Below are 27,603 nucleotides of genomic sequence, written 5' to 3'. Positions count from 1 at the left end.
TATTCTATTCATTTGTTGATTTTCAATGAAACCCTTTATACCCATTTCTTTTAGTGTATTTTATTTGGGAAAACTTTAAAGGAGGGTAAAAGAAAAAGCAAAACCAATATTTCAGTTTCCTTAATTGTTTGTTATTATAGAGGCATTTGTTCATTATTGAAGAGACATTTGTTCATTATTATTATTAAGAAGGCATTTTATTTTATATTATTATGTGGATGGGAACTGTTTTTCAGTTCTGACTGAACAACTAAAGTCTGGGGAACTCAGTACCGCCACAGCTGATAGGTGAAACACACACACAGCGCCGCTGTTTCTGCTGCTTCAACTTGTGTACCGCTCCATTCATTCATTCGCTTCATATTATTGATTTAGAACCATTTGAGGACGAGGGGAGAACATTTCTCTTCGTTTGATAACATTGAAAGTACAGTTAGGCATTGCTGCCGGCCTCCCGACTCATTTTGAAAAAAGACAGAGAGAAAAAAGAGAGAGAGAGATCGTGCTTAGTTTAGTTTAGCATGAGACTGGATTTATGTGCAAAGTTTGGTTTATTTTCATGCATGGGAAGGCAGATTTCATAGGAAGATGAATAACAATAATAATATTGACAAAAACAAGCATAGCTTCCCGGCCCCTAATAACATTGAACACTAAAACATTTTGATGCACTTGATGCACAATCTGTCTGGATGGTTTGTGGAAGACAGTCTGAAGATGCAGCGGAGCAAGTTTGAGCAAAAAATGAGGGAGGAGATAGGTTTAATAAGTTTTACAGTTTTTGAGAAAAACGGAGTGATGGACTTCATAATTCCATCTTGAAGCATCTGAACATTTCTGCGTAAAGGAGGAAGTGATGTAGCCGTCATGTCCAGTTACAAAGCTCCAGCACTGCACAGGATCTACAATAACTTCTCCAGCTTGTTAGTATTGGATAACACTGTAGCCGGGGTCGTGCACTGTTGAGTAGAGGGTATCATCTGCAATCAAAGCAAAGATCAAAACAATGAGGTGGTTAAGTATGAAAAGCAGAAGTGAATCAGCATTGTTAAAATGTTATAAATATGCAAATGAGGCATCATCTAATTTGAACTTTTGGTGAATTTAGGAGAAATCTACAGATGCAAAAAGAAAAAATGTAGTAAAACAAACACCTAAATGTGTATTTTGGATTTTTACTATGCAGGACGAAACCTGCCAAAATAAATAAATAAATGACTCGATAAATAAATAAATAAATGTGTCAGTAAATGTAGTAAAAATTATATTAATAATAAATGTAGCCATTAATTAATTGATAAAATGCGATAAATTAATATTTCTGTTTTCATTTGCATTTTTATTTATTTAAATTTGTATTAATTCCCTTATTTATTTACTCTTCTGTTTAAATTTCCCTTTAATTTATTTATTTATTCATTCATTCATTTTTATTAATTTTTAAATGTATTTATTTGTGCATTCATTCTTTATTTATTCATAATATACATGTATTTATTAATTATTTATACATTACTTTTGCTACATTTAATGACATATTTATTCATCGAGTCATTTATTTATTTATTCATTCATTCATTTTTAAATATATTTATTTATTTATTTTGCATTTATTCTTTATTTATTCATATTATACATTTATTTATTCATTATTTATATATTACTTTTGCTACATTTAATGACATATTTATTTATTGAGTCATTTATTTATTCCTTTATTTTTTATTTTTTTAGCAGGTTCCGTCCTCAAAAGTTTTCTCTCCACTAGTCTAAAAGAAGACATGTTATGGAAGCAAAATAGCCCAAACTCTCAAAATTGACCAGTGCACAAAAAAAAACAATGTCTTTGCCTGTGATGTCTCCCCTTAAAAGAAAAACACACCTCTACTGTTGTTTGTTGGATCAGGTAATGGCCCCCTCCTGCAAATTCACAAAACACGGTAAACAATGAGTCAGTAAGTGTGATTAAAATATGGTTGAAGAAGTGGTTGAAATACTAAATGGTAGGATGGATGGATTGTTTACCTGCTGACTGGTGGGGGCAGTCGAGAGGGTGGAGCTCCAGCTGGAGGCCTCTGACCACTGTAGAAGTTCTCATACACAACTGGAGCTGTTAATAAAGTCAATATTGTTCACACACTGGCAACTGATCAAACAGTGCATGTTCGTGTGTTGTCTGATAACTAACTAACTCTCTGTATGTGTATTCAGCACTCCAGCACTGGTTAATTGTTAACAACACAGTATTCCTGATATCATACCTGGTGGTTTGTCACCGGTCCGTCTGAGGTTTATAAGGTGCTCAATATCCTCCTGGACATCACACTGCTCCAGTGACTTCCTAACTTCCTCATACAGCTATGCACACACACACACACACACACACACACACACACACACACACACACACAGACACACACACATACAGAGAGACAGTAAAACAAGGTTAGAGTGCATTTAAGACAGATGATTTTAAATCTGCATGAATTTGACCACCAGGGGCAGCAGAACAAGCTGTAAATACAACACTGACATAAGTAGTAATTTTGTGTATTTCATGCAGATACACCACTTGATGATTAAAGGGGAAGTTCATCTAGAATAAAGTCCTTTTTTGGTGGATATATGTGGTTCGCGGTCCCTAATTCTGGTTACCTCACGTCCAATTGGGTCACCTAAACAGTAACTGTGGGCCTTACCTCATCAGTGGTCACACACTGCTGGGATAGCTGGTTGAGGTGAGTCCAGATTGTGTTTCTCAGAAAGTTAATGCGCTCCATTGCCTGTTTCTCAAACATCTGTGAAGGAAAATGTAACAGAAGCGTTTAGCTCATTTATATGATGTGTGTGTTAAATTCAAACGTTTGGAATCTAACCAAACAGTCTCACCTCACAGGCGTTGACATGTTCCTTCTGCCATTCGTCTCTAACCTTGCCCACCGTGGTCACACTCTGATGGTATAACCTGTCTGCCAATCGAACAAATACATCAGTATAAACAGGATAAAGACCCAAACACACTGGAGCAGGGTATTTTTTGTAAACTTACCTGCTTCTTCTGCATTCTGTTTTGCTTGCTGTGCTTTTGAGTAGAGCTGAAAGATGATGAATAAAGAACACAAGTACTAAGTGTTCAACAGTTGGTGTAAGGCCCTGTTCAGACCTCACCACGCATGCCAGGTCTTAACGGGGCCAAAGGCTGACACATAACAAGTAACAAATCCAGAAATGACTGCACATAAGGTCACATGAGCCTTGTCAATGTTGTGCCACTCAGACACAAGTGATCTGATCTACCACACAGCAGATAGAGGAAGTCTGAGGCACAGAGACAAACGCATGAATTGTTCAATCACTGTTTTTACAGTAGTATCTGCATCAGAGTCAAACCTAAGACCTTATTAATTTCTTCTGGCAGTGTGTGAACAGCACTACTGATGTGTATATAAGCTCTCCATTGCTGCTATGTTCTTTTATATGGACTTAATATCCTCTTTAGGAATACAACTTTAATTATTTTTGATAATCTTTACATTATTTAGGTTGTATCTGAAAGTCCATACTACTATACTGCTATTTAGTAGCCAACGATAAAACAGTGAGATTTTTTTAGTATGTCCAAACCCTTAGTATGAAAGCAATAGTGCTACAATTGTATTTCAATTATTACAGTATGCAATGCTGGATACTACGCCGGCATGAATATCCCACAATGCAATGTCGTAGCAATGACAACGTTCATAACAGACGTTGACTGGCAGCTCTGTAACGTCAATAACGGTACGGGTTACCATGGTAAATGTCTCCAACCTGCAAGGAGGCTCTCAAGTGCCGATGCAGTATCTAGAAGGGAACCCGCGAGTTTGGGAAACTCTTGCGAGTCAGTTACGGTTAGGCATTGATCTCCAGTAGTTAAGGTTAGGATAGGTCATCGGCCAGCGAGTCCCGTGAGAGTTTTTGCAGATCTCAGATCAGATTTTGCAAAAAAGTATGTTGAATGATAATAGTACACATATTGTAGTGCATAGAGCCCGACGTGATGTCTTTAAAGTGCTTGTTTTCAACTAACAATGATATACAACATTGAAAAGTAGCAAATCCACACACCTGAGAAGCTGGAGCCAGTTAATGTTTGTAATTGTTTTACATGAATATGGACGGAAATAGGCTAAAGACACAACCCTCATGTAAATTCAAAGGTTATATTTGATCCTTTGTCTTAATACATGAATCTTTCTTACCTTCTCTATGTGCTTGGTGTTGTTGGTGTTGGTGTTTCGATTCACGTTCTGATCTGCTTCTTCTTTTTCTCGGCACTTCTGCTCGTATGTCTTCTTTGACTGGGGGGGGTGGCAGCACCACAGTTAGTATTATAGCAACGCACTGTAAACTGTTTTTCACCACAGATGATGTAAAAGGTAGAAACATGTTGTACAGAAATGCAGCAGCACTGACAGAGCTGGACTGGAAGTTTGTCAGTGGATTCATTGTGTTCTGCAGCTCTGGGCTAATGTTTCTTTTCACTTCAAATGCATGACAAGTACTTCTTCTTTCGGCGAAGATTTTGTTGGCATCAAATGACCAACGGTGGTTCACTTCCCAGACTGGTCAACACAGCTTCCCCCACCAAAGAGGAAGGAACAGAGACGGGATAAGACCGACATTTTCATTGTTTTCACAACAAAACTGAAACTCCTGATATGAATCATGAAGTGACTAAAATACACTTGGAACTATCACTTTTACACTTTTAAAAACAGTGTTTTGGCTGTGTATTATTAAGACAGCCTGTTATTGACAGTCCAAATGCTAAGCAGCTCAGCTTATCAGTAACACATTACAAGGAAAAGAAACAAAAGTTCTTGAGGGAAAGTCTGACATTGCCCTTGAAGTAATTTACTCCATTATGAGCCTGTAAATAATGAACTAATTTTTACTTACATCCATTGTCTTCTTGAACTGCGACGACTTCTGTTTATGGAGAGCATCCATCTGTTGCTCCATCTGAAACAACAAGGTCGTATCTGGTCAACAACTTTCGAAAATGCCGCGGTCACCTTGGTGCATCACAGTGCTGAAGAAACCGCTGACCTTTTTCCTCGCTTCTTTTTGCTTTTCTCTGAATTCTTCCAGTTTCTTGGCCTCCTCCCTCATGCTCTGCGCCAGTTGTAAGTGTGATAGGCTCACATGTTCGGTCTCTGCAAGCGTAAAAAACATGGTTTACATTCTGAGCTACACAAAAAAAGAACCGAAACAAACAGTAAATAATGGCGGCTGAAAGGAGGTGTTGTTGTTGAGACTCAAAAGTGTTAAGCACTTACGTAATTTGAACATGTCCAGGGATCTTTTTAATGTGCTTAAAAAGCAAAAGAAAAGAAGATTAATGGTAAATGGACTTGCATTTATATAGCGCCTTTCTAGTCTTCCGACCACTCAAAGCACTTCACACTACATGTCAGCATTCACTCATTCACACACACATTCATACACTGATGGCAGAGGCTGCCATGCAAGGTGCTAACCTGCCCATTAGGATGTTCTCTAAATATTCATTTCCACACCGATGGCTCAACCTTCAGGAGCAGTTTGGGGTTCAGTGTCTCGCCCAACTGGAGGAGTTGTTTCACCACCTTTGTTGGCAGGGTTTCTGCAGGGTTCACCCAGTTAAATTAAATACCTGTCTGATTGTCATACTGACCAAAGTATGGAGAAAACCCAGCAGGGGATGATGAGGCCTACAAATAGCCATTATTGTATCACTTTTTTGCAGTGGTTTCCTAATGATTTAAAGATTAACCAAGACTTTAAAATACCTTCAAATACCATTGACTTTTCAAGACCTTCAGATACTTTACTCAAGAATTCCCACAGTGCCTTTTGGTGAGAAACACTAAATGTTAACATAACTTTTGTTTATTTACAAAAAAACACACCTTTAATAGAAAGGATTATTAATAAATTTGTATTACGTAACTAATGTTTCCTTTCTCCCCCTCCCCCATTAGTCCTCCTTCCTCTTCAGAAACAGAAACAAAGTCACACTGATCGTGTGACCGACCGCTGAAAGAATGGGAACTAGACCTGCTGATGCAGAAACACAGACGCACATTTGACCAACTAAAACATTATTAAGAAAATTGCAGCAACATAATGCAATTCTCATTTCCACTTTAAACTATGAACCACAGAGTTAAAATGATCCCACGCTCTCTTTCTGCATCCAAACTAATAACGTCAGCTCCGCAGAGACAGACTCATTAATTTCACTCTCTGAGGCTCGCTGTAAATAGATGTGATCAAACACGTAATAACAGCATCTCAACACGGAGGTTACTTACTTCATCTCATTGTGTCCACACACCTTCTTGGACAAACCCAGGAGATCTTTGGCGTACTTCTCTTCAACCGACGCCCTGAAAGAAAAAAACTGCAACTTAATTCACATCAGTGATGCTTTATGACTAGTTTACATACACAGCTTGGTCATCACTATCAACCGGTGGACATTTTTAGAAACAGACGCCATAAATTCACGTCAAATATGAGTTTATGACAGGACTAAATTTATATTGACATAGATGAATTACATGGAATTGCAGTACAGATTAACCTTGCTGCATGGTAAAATGTGAGTTACAATCAAAAGCATTCATACATGTATGGAAAAAGACAGGGCAACAAGGAAACCAGGATGTGAATTCCCTATCATTTTATTGAGATTGGATCATCAGGAACTCCACAGAAACTCATAACAATTTACAGAGTACACAACAAGGGCTTTCTGTGTAATTGCACCTGTGTTTGCATACTATTTGGAGCAAATGTACACATGCATTTCTGCACAAGTGACTCCATTTATGAATATACTCGTATTGTGATAGGACACACAGCACACATGTAGCAGCAGCCACTGATCCAAAGCTTCTGTAAATTTGATCATTTTTTAGGTCAAATTTGTTTTATCGCCACTCATTTCTTTAATGCAATAATGCAACTTGCAATTTTTAGGCTGTAGCGGTCTCAGCTTTAAAGCTAGAGTGAAGATAGTGGCATCATAAGAAACTAGAAAACATAATAGGAAACATAATAGGAAAAACTGGCATGGCCATTTTCAAAGGTGTCCCTTGACCTCTGACCTCCAGATATGTGACTGAAAATGGGTTCTACAGGTACCTACGAGTCTCCCCTTTACAGACATGCCCACTTTATGATAATCACATGCAGTTTGGGGCAAGTCATAGTTCAAGTCAGCACACTGACACACTGACAGCTGTTGTTGCCTGTTGGGCTGCAGTTTGCCATGTTATGATTTGAGCATATTTTTTATGCTAAATGCAGTACCTGTGAGGGTTTCTGGACAATATTTGTCATTGTTTTGTGTTGTTAATTGATTTCCAATAATAGATATATACATGCGTTTGCATAAAGCAAGCAGCTTTACCCACTCCCATGTTGATAAGAGTATTAAATACTTGACAAATCCCCCTTTAAGGTACATTTTGAACAGATAGCCCTACTTACTTTATATCACACCACATACTATTTAAAGCATGTGTCCACACTGTTTTGTCTGTGTGTGAGTGTGTGAATGTTGCACTGAGAGAAGTGTGTTGCACTATTTTGGAAACTCTTGTGGTTTTAAAAGAAATTTTCATTCTTACATGAGGAAACTTTCAGTTACGTTATTATGTAATATCCTCATTTGCTGTGTCCTGAGCTGTGTGTTTTATTATACTTGTACTGCAATCAATAAGCAAATTAAGTTAATGGCATTAGCTGCCAACTGGTGTGTGTGTGTGTGTGTGTGCGTGGGTGGATATCAGTGTGTGTGTGTGTGTGTGTGTGCGATTACTTATCACATGAGGAAGGAGGAAATCTAAATTCAAATGTCAAACTTTGTATGACTCCATTATATATATCTATATATGCAGATGATGTTACACAACACATTAGTTGTTATAAAGGCATCAAGCTACAGTACAGTACTGTAAGTTAGAAACACCTTTTCTGTTCATCCTCTAAAAAGAATGAATTCCCACTGGTCTACCACGATGCAGCAGTGTGCAGGAATAAATGCTGGTACTTTAACAGTAGGAAAACGTTTCCACATCAGAATATTACTGTATCATTCATATTCAAGTGTGGCTGTTCATGTCAAATGCAACCAACTGTAAGCAATAATCATTTTTGGTGTGTAAAACGTTGTGCATTTAACCACATTTTAAATGGATAGTTCTTTGGGCTGGCCTAAACACAAATGTTAAGAAATTTTCAAAATCGGTCAAACCGTTTGGCTGAAAAGTGAGTTTTTATTATCATAATATATCTCGTCTTTGGGCACACGATGGGACTAATGGTTTTGCAATAGACTATGATGATGAAAATGTCTCTCAGAAACTACAAGGAGCACAATCAAGTATTGGGTATCTATGAACTCATAACAAGTTGAATATCAAAGATATGTACACATATGCAGTGTAACGAAAAAAATCCTGACATTGACTATTAGTAAAAGTGTGAATTTTCATGTGATCTAAAAATGTCAAAGTTGTACCGTCAGATACTTGCCCAAAGTATGTCTATACCAAATTTCAAAACTTTTGACCAATCAGAACAAAAGTTGTGGCATAATTGCAGGTTTATATACAGCAGCTTTTTATACCACAACATTGTAGGCTATTGCAAGCAAATTATTTGTCACTAATACTAGTAATTGTTTCCTTGAATTGGCAGAAGGCTGCACCACTGAATCCATTTCTGTAATACATTTCATAACTGTTCTGTACTGAGAAAATCAAGAGCTTGTGCATGCCTTTCTTCATACTGTCAGTGAAACTCATGTTGCTCCTTCTCTCATGTTTTACTTTATTGTCACTAAAGTTTATGCTTTCTGGTGCGTCTGATTGTGTGAACTCCTGAGCAACGTCATCCTCGCAGACAGACATTTAATCCTATTTCACTTCGGTCTTTGCTCCGAGTTCAACTACATGCTTTATAACTTGATAACTTACTCCGCTCCTCCTCTCACTAATAAACCTGAGAACTTCCTGCATAATGACTCTACAGTTTGTGTTCCTCCTCTCTGTCTCAGCTTTCATTTCCAACTCACTCTCCTCATCTGACTCAAACCTTCCACTTTAACAATTAACTGTATTTGCTATAAAACCTTGTATTCACTGCTACACAAATACAGTTTATTGTGATTCTGATTGAACCACCAAGAGAACAACGGCGGAACCAAGATGGCTTTGTTACACTGTTCTTGTCTCTGCAGCCGTAACCTATATTGGGCCTAATACTGTAATTGCCTAATAACAACTAGTACAGCTGGCAGTAGTTTATAGCTAGCGTACGACCTTGCTGAACTGGGTCCGGAGCAGAACTAACAAATAAATATTATATATTATAACCACCTGCATCATGTATATAATGTAATCTAATACTTAGCCAGTCTATTTTTATTCCTTTGCACTGGGAGTGTCACGATACACCGGTATTGACGATAACCGACAACATAAAAATGAAATATTGATATCATGTTAAAAACACACACATGATAATATTGTGTAAATAATCCAGCTCCTCTTAAGTCATTTTATTTGTACATCTCCCTATTTATGATTTTAATTAATTTGCCAAAAAACAAGAGACAAAACAATAAACGAAGTTAAGGATTAATTTGACCGATTTTTAAAAATGATTTTCTATAGATGTCACAATAATATCATGAATTCTTTTGGCCATGATAATCATGTAGTGAAAATCTGATATTGTGACAGCCCTAACCTACACAACACTTGACTTGTACTGTTGGTCATTTATATATATTTATATATACATCTATTTTTCACCTACTTGTAACGTACATAATAGTTTATTTTTACCTATCTTTTGTCAGCCCTATTGCCTGTTTTTAGCTATATGTCTGTTTCTATCTTCCTGTACATTGTTCTCTGTGTGTGTACTTTGAGAGCAACTTAAAACCAGAGTCAGATTCTTTTTTGCATGTGTTCACATACTTGGCCAATATAGCTGGTTCTGGTTCTTGTTGTGATTCTGACGTAGATCATTACCTGGCCTTTAGGAAGTCCTCCACCTCCTTGCATGTCCTCCTGCCATCATTGAGATACTGGATGATAGCATCGTAGCCAGCAGTGCTGGTCAGGTCAAGGTTCTGTCAATAACAACAATGGACAATATTTCATTCAGGTCATCCTCTTCGGTTTTAGAAATTGTAGTACAGTTGAGGGTATTAGTTTAGATTATATGTCCAGTTTATACATAGATATTACTTTGTATGAATTAGGGCTGTCAAAGTTAACGCTTTAACGCAAATTCGTTTTAACGCATAAGTCTCTTAACAAATCTCCCTTTAAGGTACATTTTGAACAGATAAAGAATGTGCGATTAATCTTGATTAAACATTTTAATTGATTGACAGCCCTTATATGAATATTATTACTTCAAAGCAGATACCTAACAGACCTTAGGGATCTAGTTTTCTACCATACCACCACCTCTACTACCACTCTGTGAGACAGACAGACTCCGCCTAAGCTCTGTCTAAACTCTCACAATGAAGTTCCCAAGACAACGCAGACATAAATAAACAGGTTAACATTAAGGTCTTTGACACAGTAAATTGATGTTTTTGAATTGTACTTCTCCATGATTTAGATAAGCTGAGGGAAACAGCCTATAATCATCCTCTTCGCAATGTCGATGTCAAAATCAGCAGTTTATTGACTGTCTTTCTCGATAAAACATATGAAGCCATGTAACTGTAATTCAATTATAAAAGAACCTATAGGGAAATGTACTTTTTCATAAAGCCAGTGGTGGAATGTACCTTATTTGAGGTTTACTTTTACTACTACTTTCCATTCTATGCTACTTAATACTTCTACTCCACTACATTTCAGGGGGAATATTGTGCTTTTAATTCACTACATTTATCTGACAGCTATAGTTGCTTTTTTAACATTATTATGAAAATATATGGTCCAAAGTCAGACATCCTAGACTTTAGAGACATTAAACATTAGAGAGATAAAGAAAAAGAAACAAAGAGAGAGAGAGAGAGAAAGATAGACAGCATTTTAAAATTATATAGTAGACAGGTCACCAAATAATTGGTTATAATGATGTATAGTAGACAAACTTTTCTTATTTACATGTTTGTAGATAAGAAACTGCATTAAAATGATAAAAATCTATTAAAAAAACTTTTAAACAAGTGGATTATTTGGCAAATTTAGATTTGTGTGTATGAAATTTTCCAAGCAGGATCATAAGATTAATCACAAAACTCAACGAGCACTAGATACTTTGCAAATTCAAATTTTACATCCACAACACATTTATAAAATTGCTATAGATTAAACTCCTCCACAGTATAGATTCAAACTAGCTCCACCTCAGCAAACTACAACAATAAAATGCAACTTACACATTAATTCAGCAATACAATAATCCAATAATGTGATATATAATAACACTATAGGGGGCATTTTCCTGCTTTAAAGCCTACTTTTAATACTCTAAGCATATTTTGCTTGCATGTATTTTTGCTTAACTGAGTATTTTTACAATGTAGTATTAGTACTTTTACTTGAGTAAAGTATCTGAATACTTCTTCCACTATTGCATAAATCACCTACCAAGAGCTGGGAAGAGGAAACGATTTGATTAGGCCAAAAATACACAGAAAACTCAGCAAAACACATCCTCTTCATGATTGAATTTACAAGATTTAATATATATTCTTAAAAAAATAATAATGTATAAATAAAGTCAAACCTCAGCTCTAGAAACTCACCCAGAAGGAATCCTTGAAATGGAGGTTTTTCATAGCTGTTAGATGAGCAGGAGCAACAGGAGAGGACCTTCAGGTCTGTTAGCTGACTGACTGAGAGTCACTGAGACTGTTTGGTTGTTAAAGCAACAGAGTGGGCTGGGCAACCTGTCAGATGACGCATGCGCAGTAATGATAAATAAAAACTCAACGTTCTGATCATTACTGCGCATGCGTGCCTTCACACCTTGGTTCCCACCTACCTGTACTTGGAGCTGTCCACTCAGAGGACACATGTTAATACCACAGGTCTGAGGGCCATAGTTTTCAGTGACTTGAATTGGGAAAAAAATTATAATATCAGACAAGTAATGTTTATTTGTTTATTTGTTTATTTTGCACAATTTAAGACTATACAACATAACAAAAGAAATAAATGAATAATATACAGTGCAGGAAGAGGCAAAAAAACACTGGGCTTATCTGAAGCCTCCACCTAGAGACAAGATTAATATAAAGAAATAATATGACTACATAATAGTGATAACAAACAATTAGGAGAAGATATATATAATAACAACAATAACAATACAGTAAATATATATTAAAAAAAAGACAAGTGTGTGTGTGTGTGTGTTGCGTTGAAGTGTATGGTTAGTGTTTGTGAGGAGGATATTGATTTAAATAGCTATAAAATATAATATATATTATAATGTATCAATAATAAATTTAAAGAGGTTTAATTCAAAATATGTTTCTAGAATAGGCTACACACTCTAAAGCCTGCTCTTGAAAGATTTAAACTAAATTGTAATTATTCCAGTGTTTTCTGAGATTTTTCATTAAAGCTAAATATTTACACAGTAATTACTTTATTTTTTATTATTATTATTATTATTATTTTATCTAGAAAACTGGTCAAATGGTCATGCTATATGGCAGTGATATTTAATTTTTTTGTTTTTTAAAACAATTCATTTAACAAGAATGTTTATTTTAATTCAAATATGTATTATTTTCTGCATATTCCCTTACCTAAAATGTAGAAAACTTTCCTCAGCTACACTCCAACTCTTTATTTAAACTGATCCAAGACCCAAACAATTCTTAAAACCTTTAAAATTATAGGCTGAAATTAATTGAAATTACCATTTTTATCTAATGGTATTTATATTTCCCTCCTCCGACATACTCAATTATGTGTGTAACGTTGTAGTTGCATTCCCTGGCACTTTGTTTCCTCTTTTTATTCTTATATAGGCTATGTTTATTTGTTATTGCAAAGATAGATAGATAGATAGATAGATAGATAGATAGATAGATAGATAGATAGGTAGACATTGATTTTGAATGTGCTGCCATCTGGTGATTGATGGAGGTATGTACATGGTTTATTAGAAATGCAGTAGTCACTACTGTATTTCTAATAAACCATGTACATATACATAAAAAGCCATTTATTTAAGCTGACCCAAGACCCAAAATTCTTAAAACCTATACAATTATTAACTGAAATTACTTGAAATTACCATTTAAAAAAAAAAATAGACTTTATATGTCAATGTAATTCTTGGTATAACATATAAATATTGTCTGTGACTCTATTATGGCATTTGTTTTGCAGTTTAATTGTGCAAGTGCCAATTGCACACTATCCTTAGGATGGGTTAAATGAAGAGCTCAAATTTCATTTATGTATATGATGAAAAAAAAAATAAAGTTAAAAGATTACAGTCATTGAAAACTTTAGTTGTACACATTCTTTTTCATTCCGTGTTTAAAGGAGCTTTATGCCTGTCATGGTTTTATGATCAGGAATATGCCAGTATAAATTAACCTGTCAAACCTGTTAAATGAAATATTATTATAGTTTTAATGTTTTATAAGCATGAGGTCATTTATTTCCAGAGACATCTTGTACAAGATATTTTCATAACAGCAACAACACAAAGTTTGTTGACATCCAGAATTACATGACTAAACGTTGTGTAGGTACAGTAACTCTGATAAGCATGTTCATAGTACAGTTATATAGAAAACACCCTCTGTCTCTCTCTTTCTGTATACTACCTTAAGGATGTGGCAATAAAAGACGGACAAGAGGTTTTATAACACTGTTATCAGCGGCTGGAGAGGCCCACGCCTTTTGCAACCATGTGATCATTATGCACTGAACTAGATTGTGAACTTGAGTATTTCCATTTTATGTTGCTTCATACTTCTACTCAACTGCATCATTGTATTGGAAATATTGCACTTTTTACTCCACTACAGCTAATAGTTATCTTTACGCAAATTATATATACTATAAACTTATTACACACCTGCATTGTTAAAGATTAAAGCTGTAGTGGGTAGGAATGGAGCAAATATGATTACATTTATAAAACAGTCATTATATCCTGACAGTAGTGCATGAGACAGGTATCATGTGTCTCTGTGTCCTTCGGTGTCCTCCGGCGCTCCTAATGGCATATGCAAGATTTCACAGACCGAAGGACAACAACCAATCAGAGCTGATCTGGAGTCTGCCGTCCAGCTGCCATCTATGAGCCGGCTGTCAATCACTCGTGAACTCCGATCAAACGGTCAAACTAGGCAGCGCTGATCAAGTATGAATCAATATTCTGTTTCTGTAATGCTTATTTCTCTCCTCAAATGTTTTCAGAAACATCTTGTAGCGTACTGTTTAGCTGTATAAGGAGAAAGTTTGTGACCCAGCAGCCATGTTGAGATAAGTTGAGGAAATACCAAGCACCACCCACCAGCCGGAGCACAGCCAATAGGAACGCTCTCTCTCTGAAAAAGCCTGAAAACAGAGCCATGAGGAGGCGCAGAAGTCACTTGAATTACAATATGCTGAAAGGTTATTATTAATTTTTGTCCAATGATGCCAAAAACATTCCTACTACTGCAGGTTTGACAGGTTTGACAGTTTAGTTTGAACTGGTATATTCCTGATCATAAAAACGTGACAGGCACAAAGCTCCTTTAAGTGTATAAACATTGAATGAAAAAGAGTGTGTACAACTAAAGTGTTCAATGACTGTAATCTTTTAACTTTATTTTTTTATCATCATATACATACATGAAATTTGACCTTTGCATTTAACCCATCCTAAGAATAAGGTGCAATTGGCACTTCCAGAATTAAACTGCAAAACAAATGCCATAATAGAGTAACAGACAATATTCACATTATACCAAGAATTACATTGTATGTCGAAGTATTAGGGCCACATTGGGGAAAAATAAATAAATCTGAGATTTCGAGAATAAAGTCATAATATTACGAGAAAAAAAGTCTTATTATTGTGAGAATAAAGTCATAATATTGTAAATTAGTAATTTTTTTGTGTTATTTCAGAGTGGAAATAGAGTGAAAATGAGGAACGTGGAGCCTCTTCTGAAGTTATAGTTAGTTTAGGTTTCACAAATAATGAAATTCATCTTCATCTTTTGGCACATCAGTACCACATTGTCATCAGTATCAGCACCTTGAAAAGATTGTGCACAAAACTACGTTTATTCTGAAGAAAGAACCACACAGACCTGATGGGGAAACTGCCTCTTCTGTGAAAGAGGAAATTACTTTTTTTCTTGTAAAGTTATGACTTTATTCTCGTAATATTACAACTTTGTTCTCGTAAAGTTATGACTTAATTCTCATAATATTACAACTTTTTTCTCGTAAAGTTATGACCTTATTCTCGTAATATTACAACTTTTTTCTCGTAATATTACAACTTTATTCTCGTAATATTATGACTTTATTTTCAAAATCTCATATTTTTTTTTCCCTCAACGTGGCTCTAATACTCCATCGTAACATTAATATGTAAAGTCTAAAAAAATAAAAAAAATACTTTTGGTTGAGTCAAATTAAAATATGCTGAAAGGTTGTTATGGAATTTTTTTACCCAATGTTGCCAAAAACATTCAGCCTACTGAAGCTTTAAACCAGTGGTTCCCAATCTTTTTGGGTACAGTGACTGGTTGGGGCCCCTTGCTACATTTCAGATGTCTATGGGTTGTTAGCAGTTCCACCAAAGAAACATTTCCTCCATAAACTTCTCAGGTGGTTTCAATTAAATAACAGATTGAGCCCCAAAGAGGTCAAATTGTCCCCCATGTTGGGAACCACTAGAACACCAAACTAAGCTCCATCGCGACCAGCTACAACAGTAAAATGCTGCTTAAGCATTTATGCATCAGTATTAACAAAATCAATATTGCAACACCTAGGAATATATCAGTCACAGGGGGACTTTTTTTCTGCGGAAAATGTACTTTTACTTTCGATACTTCAGTTAAGTACATGTTGCTGATTATTTCTGTATTTTGTTTACTTATGTAAGGGATCCGAAATTCACTTCATGTCCTCCAGGTTTAATGATTAACTTCTACTGTCTCTTTTCTCCTTATATGTACATCAAAAAGTTCCTTTCACAACTAATCCTCCTCATCTTTCTGTAATTTCTGTCACTTCTCACTTCTTCTCCTTAAATGGAACTTATGTGTTAGCAGCGGTCACATCACCTGACTGTAGTTTTGCTGGGACTTCCCCATTTCTACAAAGAGGAAGGAAATCTCTCCGAGGCAAGCCTTGACATGTTCATGATGAATGTACAGCAGCAGAGTATTGAGACTTCACGCCATATGTTTTATATTCTGGGGGAGAATCATAGGAGTTTGAATGAAATGCAATGCATTTTATATATATTTGACATTACAAATTGACATTACAAACCTTTCAGTGAGCTCATGGTGTATTTAGGTCACCACCCTGGTGTGCATGACCTAATTACAGACTGTGCGTGGTTGAATGAAATGCCTCTCTGACGTTGACTGAATGCAATCAATGAAAGTTGTTCTTCAAGTTTCTACAGTTGCACAAAGATGTTAAAGAGGTGTGTTAATATAGCATGTTTTGATGTAGAATAAAACTAACTTATTGATCACATGACATGTTGTTTCTGTTTATATAATACCTGAAATGACCCTAATATTGTGACCTCGCTCCACATACTGAATAACAACCGCTGTGTCTAAGTATCTTATCACTATCAGCCCATTAGGACACAAAAACAGCCACTGATCCTCAACTGGTGTTGTGCGTTCACACAATAAATCTTTATGGTGGGATTATATAAGTGTGAGTTTGTTGTTAGAAATCCAGCCTCTATCTGTTGAACAGCGTGGACCGTCATGTTGAAATCTTACTTCTTGTGACGCACTACAGCCGGAGAGTTGTTTTTACCTCCTATACTCGTGACCTCATTCAACACATTATAAGTCTATGTGTGTTTAATTAATCTCCTAATGTGGCTAAATCACTTCATCATGATTGAAATTATTCAGTATGTGCATATGGACTCACGTCAGCATGTTGGTACAAACACCACAGGTATGTGTTATTGTACTACAAGGTGTACAACAGGTACATGTTTGGTATGATAAAGGAGCCTCATAGCTATATTGTAAACAGATCTCAAAGTGGGAGGAACTTGGCTGCAGCTGACGGGGATTCCTCTTACGTCACCTGGCAGTATTTAAGCTGTGACCTGCTATCAATAGTTCAAAACCTGTTCCTTCTTGTCAAGCCACAACTGCTCTGCTTTTATAGGCACTGAGGGAGAAGAAAAACTGAACATTTAAAGCTGCTCTTCTCTTTTACGAACAGGCAGAAGAATTATGAAAATGGCTCGACACGGTAAGACGATTTTCTATGAACTTAACCTGGTTTTAATTAAGCTTCACATGTGTGTTAGATCATGGATACTCAACCTATGTGTCTTTTGCCCCTCAGATCTCTCTGCCACAATTGATCACTGCGCACATGAGTTGCGTCGGGTTGGAGACGAGCTTAACTGGAGATACAAACTGCTGGAAATACTGATCAAGAACTACAAGACTGTTACCAAAATCAAGTGAGACGTGACGTCAAAGCACACGGAAGAGGAATCGGATTTTTTCTAAACTGGATGTAATACAGAGCCAAAGCTGAAGAGTCTTGGATACGGACTCATCACAACTCTCAAGTGGGAAGTGTAAGCTTGTGGAAACCACCTGATGGAGACGCTGGATGTGGACTGTCAGTGGACTGGAGCTCTGCAGAGAAAGAAAGCCACATGTGTGGGATTCTGTTGATCCAAAACGATTCAGACCCACGGGTGACTGGAACCAAAGTGGAACATCTGGATGGAAGATATCTGCTGTATGATGCTGATTATCACATGTACTCTGTACTATACATACTTCTGTATATATGAACATGTTAGGCTCTATCAGCCTGTCACATTTACGTTAACTGAAGTATGAGACTCAGTTACTTTATAGACTCTTTTTTAATGGGAATTATTTCATGAGTTGCTGATTAAAGGTGCATATTCAATAAGTCTTGTATCTGGTCATCTGTACTATAGTGGTGAATGCTGATGAATGTGAGGCTGTGAGCTTTCTTAAAGGAATAGTTTAACATTTTAAGAGACTTATGGGATGAATTATAATGTGGGAAATGTTTTGCATTGCAGACTTCTGGAGTATGTTGCGATATGAGCCAAAACGTTAAATTCACACCCAGTTCTACTCCGAAATCTCCAGGATGTGTCCTAATCAAACCAATAAGAAAATGCAGATATCACACTCATGAAATAAATGGTAGTAGGGTAGACCGTTGCTATGGTAATCAACCTCCAAATCAGTATTCAAATGCCTCATTATATTTATAGATACTGTATATGTGTGTAATAATAATGTATAAATCCCCAAATAGCCCATCAAATAAGGACTAATCCGTATTTCCCAAAGCATTTAATGGTGATTATTTCTCTAATTAATCTTTTTTAGTCATAAATAGCCATCATAATTTCCCAAATCTTACCTCAAACTGCTTGTTCTGTCTAACAGTCTAAAGCCCCAAACAAATTCAGTTTACAGTGATATAAAAAGAAGCAAATCCTCACATAAAAAAAAAAAACTTTACAATAAATCAATTATCAAAATCTGTATTTTTCTGCCAATTGACTGATCCATCATTTCAGCACTGGATGAATCTGATAAAACATCACACTAAGAACCTGACATTAATAACTACCTGTATGTATGATGATTTATGGAACTATTTAACAGATCAAATGGGAGAAAACTAAATCAAACACAGATTAATTAAATCCATAAGTGTATACAGTTCAGTATATACACTATATATATATATATATGGAATAAAAACAACAACAGCAAAACAGTGCTAAATTCAGGCACTTAAAGGATCCTTACTTTATTTTGTGTGGTAATACAAAAGCATACAGAATTATAGAGGATAGGAGAGAAGATCCCTTTCATTGAATTCCATTAGATCGTACACATAAAATGACTAATAATTACATACAAGCCTTTCCTCTGTAGCTACATCCACAAGTACCCCAGCCCTCCACCGATAGCATGCATGGTCTCTTCGCTGTAAACGGATCTCAACACTTCTTCATACCTATTGGTATTTTGTTGGTAGATTAAAAAAAAAATAAAAAATCAAGACAGAACTAAGTATGCCATGAAACAATAGGTGATGTATCTTCATACACATAACACACTCATTAGACCAGAATGATGTCATCATTTCATATTGAAACAGAAGCGTTCCCACATCTGCACTGAACTGGAGATGGGTTTTGTTCCAATAGATTGCATGTTGTTGAACAGTTTCAGTCTTTAACAAGGATTCATCTGGGGCCCAAGCAACCCTCCCGTCACCAGCATGTAAGAAACAATAGAACATGCCCGCGTGGGCCTACCAGATAGAAAGAACAGCTAATTATGACATGACATACAAACTGAGAGATACAATATATTGCAAAAGGGAAACTTAAAAAAGGGTCGGTTCAGCCAAAATTACAAAATACACATTGTCTCACTTACATCTGTTGGTATCTAGTGAATCCCCAGAACTTGCTGGTAACACATTTTTATAGGGACGACCTCTTTAGTGCAAAGTAAGAAAACAGTTCACAGTATTGTGGATTAATGGGAAACTCCACAAAGAGATACTGAATTTTTTACTGCTGACGAGCATCTTAAAAGTAAATTCAATTTACCGTCATTGTGTTAAGATAGAGGCGAATGTCTTTGAGACATATTTCAAAACCTAACTAAACCCTGCCATGGCTAGATACCACTAGTGTTAAGTGAGAAAATGTGTTTTTAAAATAATTTGGCTGAACTAACCATTTAACATTTTCTGAATTTAAACTAGCCACTTTGGCTAACATTTCCCAAACCCCTTTGTATAATCAGCCACTGATGATCATACTGTAAATTCTTGTGTAGGCTGTTCACAAATCAGTCTGTTTTTACATCTCACACTTAAAAATATGAGCACATTTTTTTTTTTTTTTAATTATATGCCCAGAGGAATGATTTTAAAAGATTCATAAAGATCAATAATTGTAGACAAAATAAGTGAGATCTTTCTTTTTTTTTTAGCAATGGTTGCTATGGTTCATAATTTTCAATCTCATCTTCTCAAGTATACTCAACCCAAGAAAGAAATCCCTATAAATACGGTCCTACCTACGGGGGCTATTGGCTGTGCAAAATAGTTGATAAATGGCAGACTACTCCAAGCATCGATTAGCAACATAAATAGAAGTGGAAGACTAGTCTCATTCTATATAAACACAGAATGGACCCATTGCAACTAATAAGATAAAGAGGTTTGTTAGACTCCGGGTTTAATTCTTCATTTAGGGTTAGAGTCTATGAGGGGTCAAATTACCCAGTAATGATGCAGGCGATCAAGCGTTTTATTTGTGTCCTCCATTTCCTCCTCAAAATGCAAATGAGGAAGAAAGGAGGAAAAGAGGATTTAATGAGTAAACATTCAGGTAGTCTATTCTAACAGTAACCCTAAAGCATGTACTCCCAACACAAGTGGGAATGAACAGGTGGAAAGCAGGAGACCTGCACGAGTGCAAAGAGCATCAATAGCAGTGATGTGCTATCCGTTATCCTTGCATAAAAGCATGTGGGAGAGAATGGAGACGAGACCAGGATTTGATTCTGGCCACATCTTGTAGTAATGTGGAGATGATGTTTCCTTTAGTGAAGAAAGGGAAACTTGGCCCCAGTCAAAAATCTTCATATTCACCATGACTACTGCTGCCAACTGCTTTTGTTCTTTGATGTCATCTAACATTTAACAGAAACCCATCTGTTCGTAGTGTTGATGTTTTCTAAGTATATCCAGCCTCGCAGCAGCAGATAATATACCTCACTGTGTGAAAGCAGCCAGTCATTTTTTTCATTTAGAAACCAATCCAACCAACCAAAATGTTACTTGGTGAAGCCCACCACCAATCGGATTGCACTGGGTTAATATGGACTGCCACCGAAATGTCATCCGGAACAGATGTACAAACAGGCTCCCCAACCGAAATAGATTGCCTCATTAGAGTGAAGTCCGTCTCATTAAGTGAAGTCCTTCAACCAATTAAATAACACAGACCATAGCCAGATCTTCCAGTCCAACCAATCAGGTGTTTTTTCATTTAGTGAACGCGGCCACCACGGCCCACATGAGTTCGTTGACGTTGGGCTTTGTGCTCTCTTTCTCCGGCTCCAGCTCCAGCAGGGTGTGGACTCTCTTCATGCCCAGGTCGTACTGGTCGTCTTGGAGTGGGGCGAAGGCATTCTCGAGAACGTCGGACGAGTGGGCCAGGAGGATCAGGGACAGGACCCGCTTGTCCATGCGGTGAGGGTCGTTGACCCACTTCTCCAAAACGGACTCCTGGACCTTCTTGACGAGGCGCTGTAGGCAATAATATTAACATGTGTTTTATAGCCATCATATGCATTATGTACAGTAGGGCTGTGCCATTAATCAAATTTCAATTATGATTTGGGAACGATTATGAAAACAAGATAAAGCGATTATTGTGCCGCAATGTCTAGGATTAAATTGTTCACAAGGGTTCAAAATTGTTTACAGGAGCACAAAGTTCTTCATAGATCTAGTCTCTTAGTTTAGCTCTCAAAGTGCACCAGAATGATGCATTTAACTTTTAAAATGTAGGCTACAAAATAATCTTTCTAAATGCATGATGTTTTCAATGAGAAATCGTGATGTCAATATTGACCAAAATAATTGTGATTATGAATTTTGTTATAATCGAGCCGTAATAACACACTGTACATTCAACTAGGTGAAAGAACTAGAAAAACAACATTAATAGGAGGAGGAGTTCACCATGTTGTGAAATACATTTATTCGCCTTCTCATGTCTGTCGGTTAAATGTGAAGCCACAGCCAGCAGACCATTAGCTTAGCTGAACTTATCTTAGCATAAAGACTACAAGCAGGGGGAAACAGCCATGGCCTATTGACGGAGGCTGGGTCACGCGTCATCAACGCGTCATATCTTTGGGGGTTTGGCACCGAAATTGAGCCAATCGCAATGCACGACCGACACAATGCTTTATACCCCATACCCAAAGACCCATGTCCGCCCGTGTCCCCCCTCCTTCAATAGGCCTTAGAAACAGCTGGCCTTAACACGTTATATCTCGCTTGTCATTTCTGAGTTTTTGAACAAACGTGATTTAATGCATTATTATAGCAGGTACAGTATGTATGCTGTTGCAGACAAAACATGCACTTTAATTTCTGCTGAACTTTGATCCAATGTAGCTGTTACGGCGCAAGTGCAGGTCAAACTTGCAGACAATGAGCTGTGACTGTAACCCTCGCTCTCATAAAAGCCTGGTGTTTGCAGACCGAGCATAAAAATAGTGCTTGTATCGTAAAGTTGTTACATCTCGGTCAAGAGTCTCCGACAACACTAATTTGATCCATTTTTAATCCCGTTTCTTGTGAAGCTTAAATCGACTTGATGACACAACAAACAGTCAGTGAACGTCCCCCACACCATACCTGTTTAATGGTGTTGTTGGTGAGCGGATGTGTGGTCATGTCAAAGAGCAGGAAGTTCTGTTTCTCCGTGGTGAGGACACCTTTCTCTACCAGGTTTTTTGCCAGACGTTCTCTAACATTTCTCAGCTGGTAGTGCAGCTTCAGGGGATTCCAGGTCTCTCCTATAAAAGGACAACATCAGATCCATTTTAGGACTTTAGACACACTGATACACAGCCACTGATACACTGCCAGTTTTTAACACTGTTAACAAGTGGCTCACGTTGGCTAATTTTAAAACTGTTAGTGTTGCTGCTTCCAGCTTATTATTACATTTGTATTAATGTTGTTAATGCAGTCCTCGATGTGGGCCGGTACTCACCGCTGCGCGGTACCGGCACTTCTACATTCTCTTTGGCGTACTGTGACTTTTTCTTGTGCACCGGCTCTTCTCACAAGCTGCCGGTACTCTTTTCCGCTCTCTCCATAACAGGTTCTCTGGGAGATTTATAATGGTGATTCATAACGGCGCAGCTCCAGTGTTTTTGCGGAGCGTCTCATAAGCCATATAAACACAAAAACTATGTGGAGAGCATCTGCACGGCGCCTCCTCAGAGGGAGGTGAGAACGAGGGTGCTGTAATTCATCGATACAATGTTCACGTCCTTTTTGTAAAATAATCAGTGAACTTTTTTTTTTATTTGTGAACAAATATAAATCAATGAAACATTATTTATTATTTTCGGAATCTGCTATTTTGATTTAAAAAAAAAAATGTGACGAACATTTCCAGAAGAAATTAAATGTTCAGACGAAGGCTGTGATATGTGTGAATAATAAAAGTATTATTAAATATAGCAAGTTTTCTGGGACTTATCTATAGTAAAAGCCTAATAATGGTCCAAAATTATGTAAAATTGCATAATCATCAAAAACCTTCAAATTTTCTTGGGGGAGAACCCCCAAACCCAATATCTCCTAGTATATTTTATTCACTGTAGAAATTCAGAGAAGTGTCTCTTTATCCTGCTGCATAATATGTACGAGCATCTTGACTGGGAGACTGACAGTGTAACATGTAGGGCTGTCCCGAATACCAGTTTTTGGACTTCGAAGCTTCGGTGAGAAATATTTGAAGGTATTCAAAGCTTCGGGCGAGTGCCGCACTACTGTACACACACGCACTTCTACACGTAACAAATAGCGATATCCGTCTGACAATAACTAACAGTAATTAATGTGGAATACGAATAATCCTTCCTTATTTCATGGGCTATTTTGGGATTTTTACATTATTATTATTATTACACACTTATATATAAAAAATACAAAAAAAACAAAGCATTCGAATGTTGATTTGGAGGTCGATTGCCATGGCAACCGTCGAAGCTTCGAAGCATTCGGGTCAGCCCTAGTAACATGCTTAAAGAAATGATAAATAAATGGGAATACGTAGCAATAGATTGCCGATACCGGCCGATTCACGCGCCAACATGTGAATAAGAGGAGTGCTGGCACTTATCTTTTTCAAGCACTGTGTTATTGATAATCGCCATAAAACTGTGATATTATTATGAGTGCTTCTTTGTCAACTAGTGTAATGAGGTCCAACAGGTGAAATAATGAGTAGCTTATTATTATGTTTTATCTCACCACTCAGCAGCTCTATCCAGCTCTGCACAGTCTCTGGAGGCTGGGTTTCTTTAACGTGCTTCAAGGCCTCGTCCAGCAGTACGTCTCCTGTCGGGGCATCTGACTTGCAGATCACCTTTTGCAAACAAAGGGAGATATATTTGAACTAGGTATGGCTGTTAATGTGTGCCACATAGCTTACACGTTCCTGTTCACGTCCTGTGTAAACAGGAACCAGCCTAACCACTACACACTGTAGTACACACAAAAGTTTTGTGATATCTTGATAAGGAGACTATTTCTAATCCCTACAGAAGAAATGATCACGGAAACAAAATTGAAGGGTAACAAGTGTCTTGTGGCATATACATTTATAAGAACATTTAGACAGGGGTAGTCACTTTTCCTCTGAACACCTGAACACATCATTCTAGTACCCACCTTTCTAGAGAGCAGGCTTTTCCTCCTCACACCACACACCTCCAACTGTAACCTCCCCCGGAGGGCCAGCTCCACCAGCATACACCCGCGGAGACCGGAGGAAATACAGTCGTTCCAGAAAGACGTGTAGCCCTGGGAGGAGGAGGAAGAGGAGGAGGAGGAGAAGGAGGAAGTGGAGGAGGAGGATGAGGTGGAGGAGGAGGAGGAGGAGGAGGAAGAGGAAGAGGAAGAAGAGGAGGAGGTGGATGAAGAGGAGTAGGAGGAGAAAGAGGAGGAGGAGGAAGGGGAAAAGGAGGAGGAGGTGGAGGAAGAGGAGTAGGAGGAGAAAGAGGAGGAAGGGGAGGAGGAGGAGAAGGAGGAGGAGGAAGAAGAGGAGGAGGTGGAGGAAGAAGAGGAGGCGGAGGAAGGGGAGAAGGAGGAGGAGGAACAGGAGGAGAAGGAGAAAGAGGAGGAAGTGGAAGAGGAGGAGGAGGAAGGGGAGGCGGAGGAAGAGGAGGAGGAGGAAGGGGAAAAGGAGGAGGAGGTGGAGGAAGAGGAGTAGGAGGAGAAATAGGAGGAAGGGGAGGAGGAGGAGGAAGAAGAGGAGGAGGAGAAAGAGGAGGAAGGGGAGGAGGAAGAGAAGGAGGAGAAGGAAGAAGAGGAGGAGGTGGAGGAAGAAGAGGAGGAAGAGGAGGCAGAGGAAGGGGAGAAGGAGGAGGAGGAGGAACAGGAGCAGAAAGAGGAGGAGGAGGAGGAGGAGGAGGAGGAGAAAGAGGAGGAGAAGGAGGAGGAAGTGGAAGAGGAGGAGGAGGAAGGGGAGGCGGAGGAAGAGGAGGCGGAGGAAGGGGAAAAGGAGGAGGAGGTGGAGGAAGAGGAGTAGGAGGAGAAAGAGGAGGAAGGGGAGGAGGAGGAGAAGGAGGAGGAGGAAGAAGAGGAGGAGGAAGAGGAGGTGGAGGAAGGGGAGAAGGAGGAGGAACAGGAGGAGAAAGAGGAGGAGGAGGAAGAAGAGGAGAAGGAAGAGGAGGTGGAGGAAGGGGAGAAGGAGGAGGAACAGGAGGAGAAAGAGGAGGAGGAAGAAGAGGAGAAGGAGGAGGAAGTGGAAGAGGAGGAGGAGGAGAAAGAGGAGGAGGAGGAAGAAGAGGAGAAGGAGGAGGAAGTGGAAGAGGAGGAGAAGGAGGAGGAGGAAGAAGAGGAGGAGGTGGAGGAAGAAGAGGAGGAAGAGGAGGCAGAGGAAGGGGAGAAGGAGGAGGAGGAGGAGGAGGAACAGGAGCAGAAAGAGGAGGAGGAGGAGGAGGAGGAGGAGAAAGAGGAGGAGAAGGAGGAGGAAGTGGAAGAGGAGGAGGAGGAAGGGGAGGCGGAGGAAGAGGAGGCGGAGGAAGGGGAAAAGGAGGAGGAGGTGGAGGAAGAGGAGTAGGAGGAGAAAGAGGAGGAAGGGGAGGAGGAGGAGAAGGAGGAGGAGGAAGAAGAGGAGGAGGAAGAGGAGGTGGAGGAAGGGGAGAAGGAGGAGGAACAGGAGGAGAAAGAGGAGGAGGAGGAAGAAGAGGAGAAGGAAGAGGAGGTGGAGGAAGGGGAGAAGGAGGAGGAACAGGAGGAGAAAGAGGAGGAGGAAGAAGAGGAGAAGGAGGAGGAAGTGGAAGAGGAGGAGGAGGAGAAAGAGGAGGAGGAGGAGAAAGAGGAGGAGGAGGAAGAAGAGGAGAAGGAGGAGGAAGTGGAAGAGGAGGAGAAGGAGGAGGAGAAAGAGGAGGAGACAAATTCAGCCAAAGGTGCAGCAGCGTTTGTTGACTTCGCTGACGTGTTGGTCGGTGGAGTAACACCATGTGAACACGTCCAGGTTAAGAAAAGAGAGTCGCTGCTGGCAAGTTGTCAAGTTAAACTTCCCAGGTAACTCCAGCTACTAGAGCTACGCGGAAAAGTACATTTGTTAATGAACTTAACGTGGGATAAGAGCTTTCACTCACCATCTGCTTTACGAGCAACAACAACATAACTACACAGATAAACACCAGGTTACACCTGGTTAAAACACAAGCTAACTTCACATACCTTTACTAACCAGCTTAGTGGTCAAACAGACATGAATCAGCTTGAATAAACTGAAGTTCACTTTTGCAAACAGCAAAGTAAACATTGTGTAAACACTAGCTAGCTTTATTGATGGATTAAAAACAGCTCCCACACACCTCTCGGTCCTTGAGGCCCAGCAGCAGCACCTCCTCCATCAGTGTGAGCCTGGTTTCCTTCGAGTCCCCCTTGTTGCTGTCGTCGTCCTCCTCCTCCTCTCCGCGCCGCGCCGCCTCGTCCTCCTCCCCGCCGGACTCCCTCTCCTTGTCGGCGGCTCGGATGGCCTCCGTCCTCCGCTGGACGAGGCCCGACGTCCTCTGCTTGAGAGAGGCCATAGCTGCTGCTGCTGCTGCTGCTGCTGGTGGTGCACAAAACGATCAAATCCAGAAGAAAAGCAGCGCCTACCTCGACCAGACAGAAAGCCACGAAGCATCCAGTTCACCTGGATGTTATAGAGGTGAGAACGGGTGAAGAAACGGTGCGAGCGATCGAGTAAACACGGTGGTTGACGTTAAGCTCGGCTCGGGATTCCTGCTTCGGCTATGCCCACTTCCTGATCCAACATGGCGGCCAGTGGTGGCAGTGGCTGTGACGTCGATTGTGTTCTGAAGCTCAACTCCAACTGAACAGTGAACGCATCTTGAGCCTGACGCCTTCACGTGCCGTCGGAAATACTGTAAGTATGACAGTTTCACACATTTACAGTAAACACCACTGTGTTTCACAATAAGTAAACTAAAATGTCTTGTCACAAAGCTTATATAATGTCATTAACACTTAATTTGCACTA

The 27,603-nt window shown here is 38.7% G+C and overlaps 3 protein-coding genes across 3 annotated transcripts; 1 reads left to right on the top strand and 2 right to left on the bottom strand.

Moving 5' to 3' along the window:
* Window positions 1–506: 506 nt before the first annotated feature.
* On the bottom strand, window positions 507–11,948 carry pstpip2 (proline-serine-threonine phosphatase interacting protein 2). Its single transcript, XM_037751781.1, has 14 exons — window positions 11,819–11,948; window positions 10,074–10,174; window positions 6,339–6,413; window positions 5,322–5,356; window positions 5,092–5,198; window positions 4,942–5,004; window positions 4,242–4,340; window positions 3,050–3,095; window positions 2,890–2,969; window positions 2,700–2,798; window positions 2,262–2,358; window positions 2,026–2,110; window positions 1,883–1,920; window positions 507–980 (listed from the first exon to the last, which is right to left on the bottom strand). The coding sequence occupies exons 1-14, from the start codon at window positions 11,849–11,851 to the stop codon at window positions 925–927; spliced, it is 1,014 nt and encodes a 337-aa protein (XP_037607709.1). The 5' UTR covers window positions 11,852–11,948; the 3' UTR covers window positions 507–924.
* Window positions 11,949–17,494: 5,546 nt separating this feature from the next.
* pmaip1 (phorbol-12-myristate-13-acetate-induced protein 1) lies at window positions 17,495–18,368 on the top strand. The gene is made up of 2 exons (XM_037753417.1): window positions 17,495–17,507; window positions 17,604–18,368. Exons 1-2 carry the CDS (start codon window positions 17,495–17,497, stop codon window positions 17,726–17,728), a joined length of 138 nt encoding a protein of 45 aa, XP_037609345.1. The 3' UTR covers window positions 17,729–18,368.
* A 676-nt stretch (window positions 18,369–19,044) lies between these two features.
* LOC119478308 (Golgi phosphoprotein 3-like) lies at window positions 19,045–27,399 on the bottom strand. The gene is made up of 5 exons (XM_037752969.1): window positions 26,933–27,399; window positions 24,774–24,905; window positions 24,354–24,468; window positions 22,722–22,882; window positions 19,045–21,599 (listed from the first exon to the last, which is right to left on the bottom strand). The coding sequence occupies exons 1-5, from the start codon at window positions 27,146–27,148 to the stop codon at window positions 21,336–21,338; spliced, it is 888 nt and encodes a 295-aa protein (XP_037608897.1). The 5' UTR covers window positions 27,149–27,399; the 3' UTR covers window positions 19,045–21,335.
* Between the last annotated feature and the right edge of the window lie 204 nt (window positions 27,400–27,603).

This window comes from Sebastes umbrosus, chromosome 19 (assembly GCF_015220745.1).
Source record: "Sebastes umbrosus isolate fSebUmb1 chromosome 19, fSebUmb1.pri, whole genome shotgun sequence".
Taxonomy (NCBI): domain Eukaryota; kingdom Metazoa; phylum Chordata; class Actinopteri; order Perciformes; family Sebastidae; genus Sebastes; species Sebastes umbrosus.
This window is presented reverse-complemented; position numbering and strand designations above follow the sequence as displayed.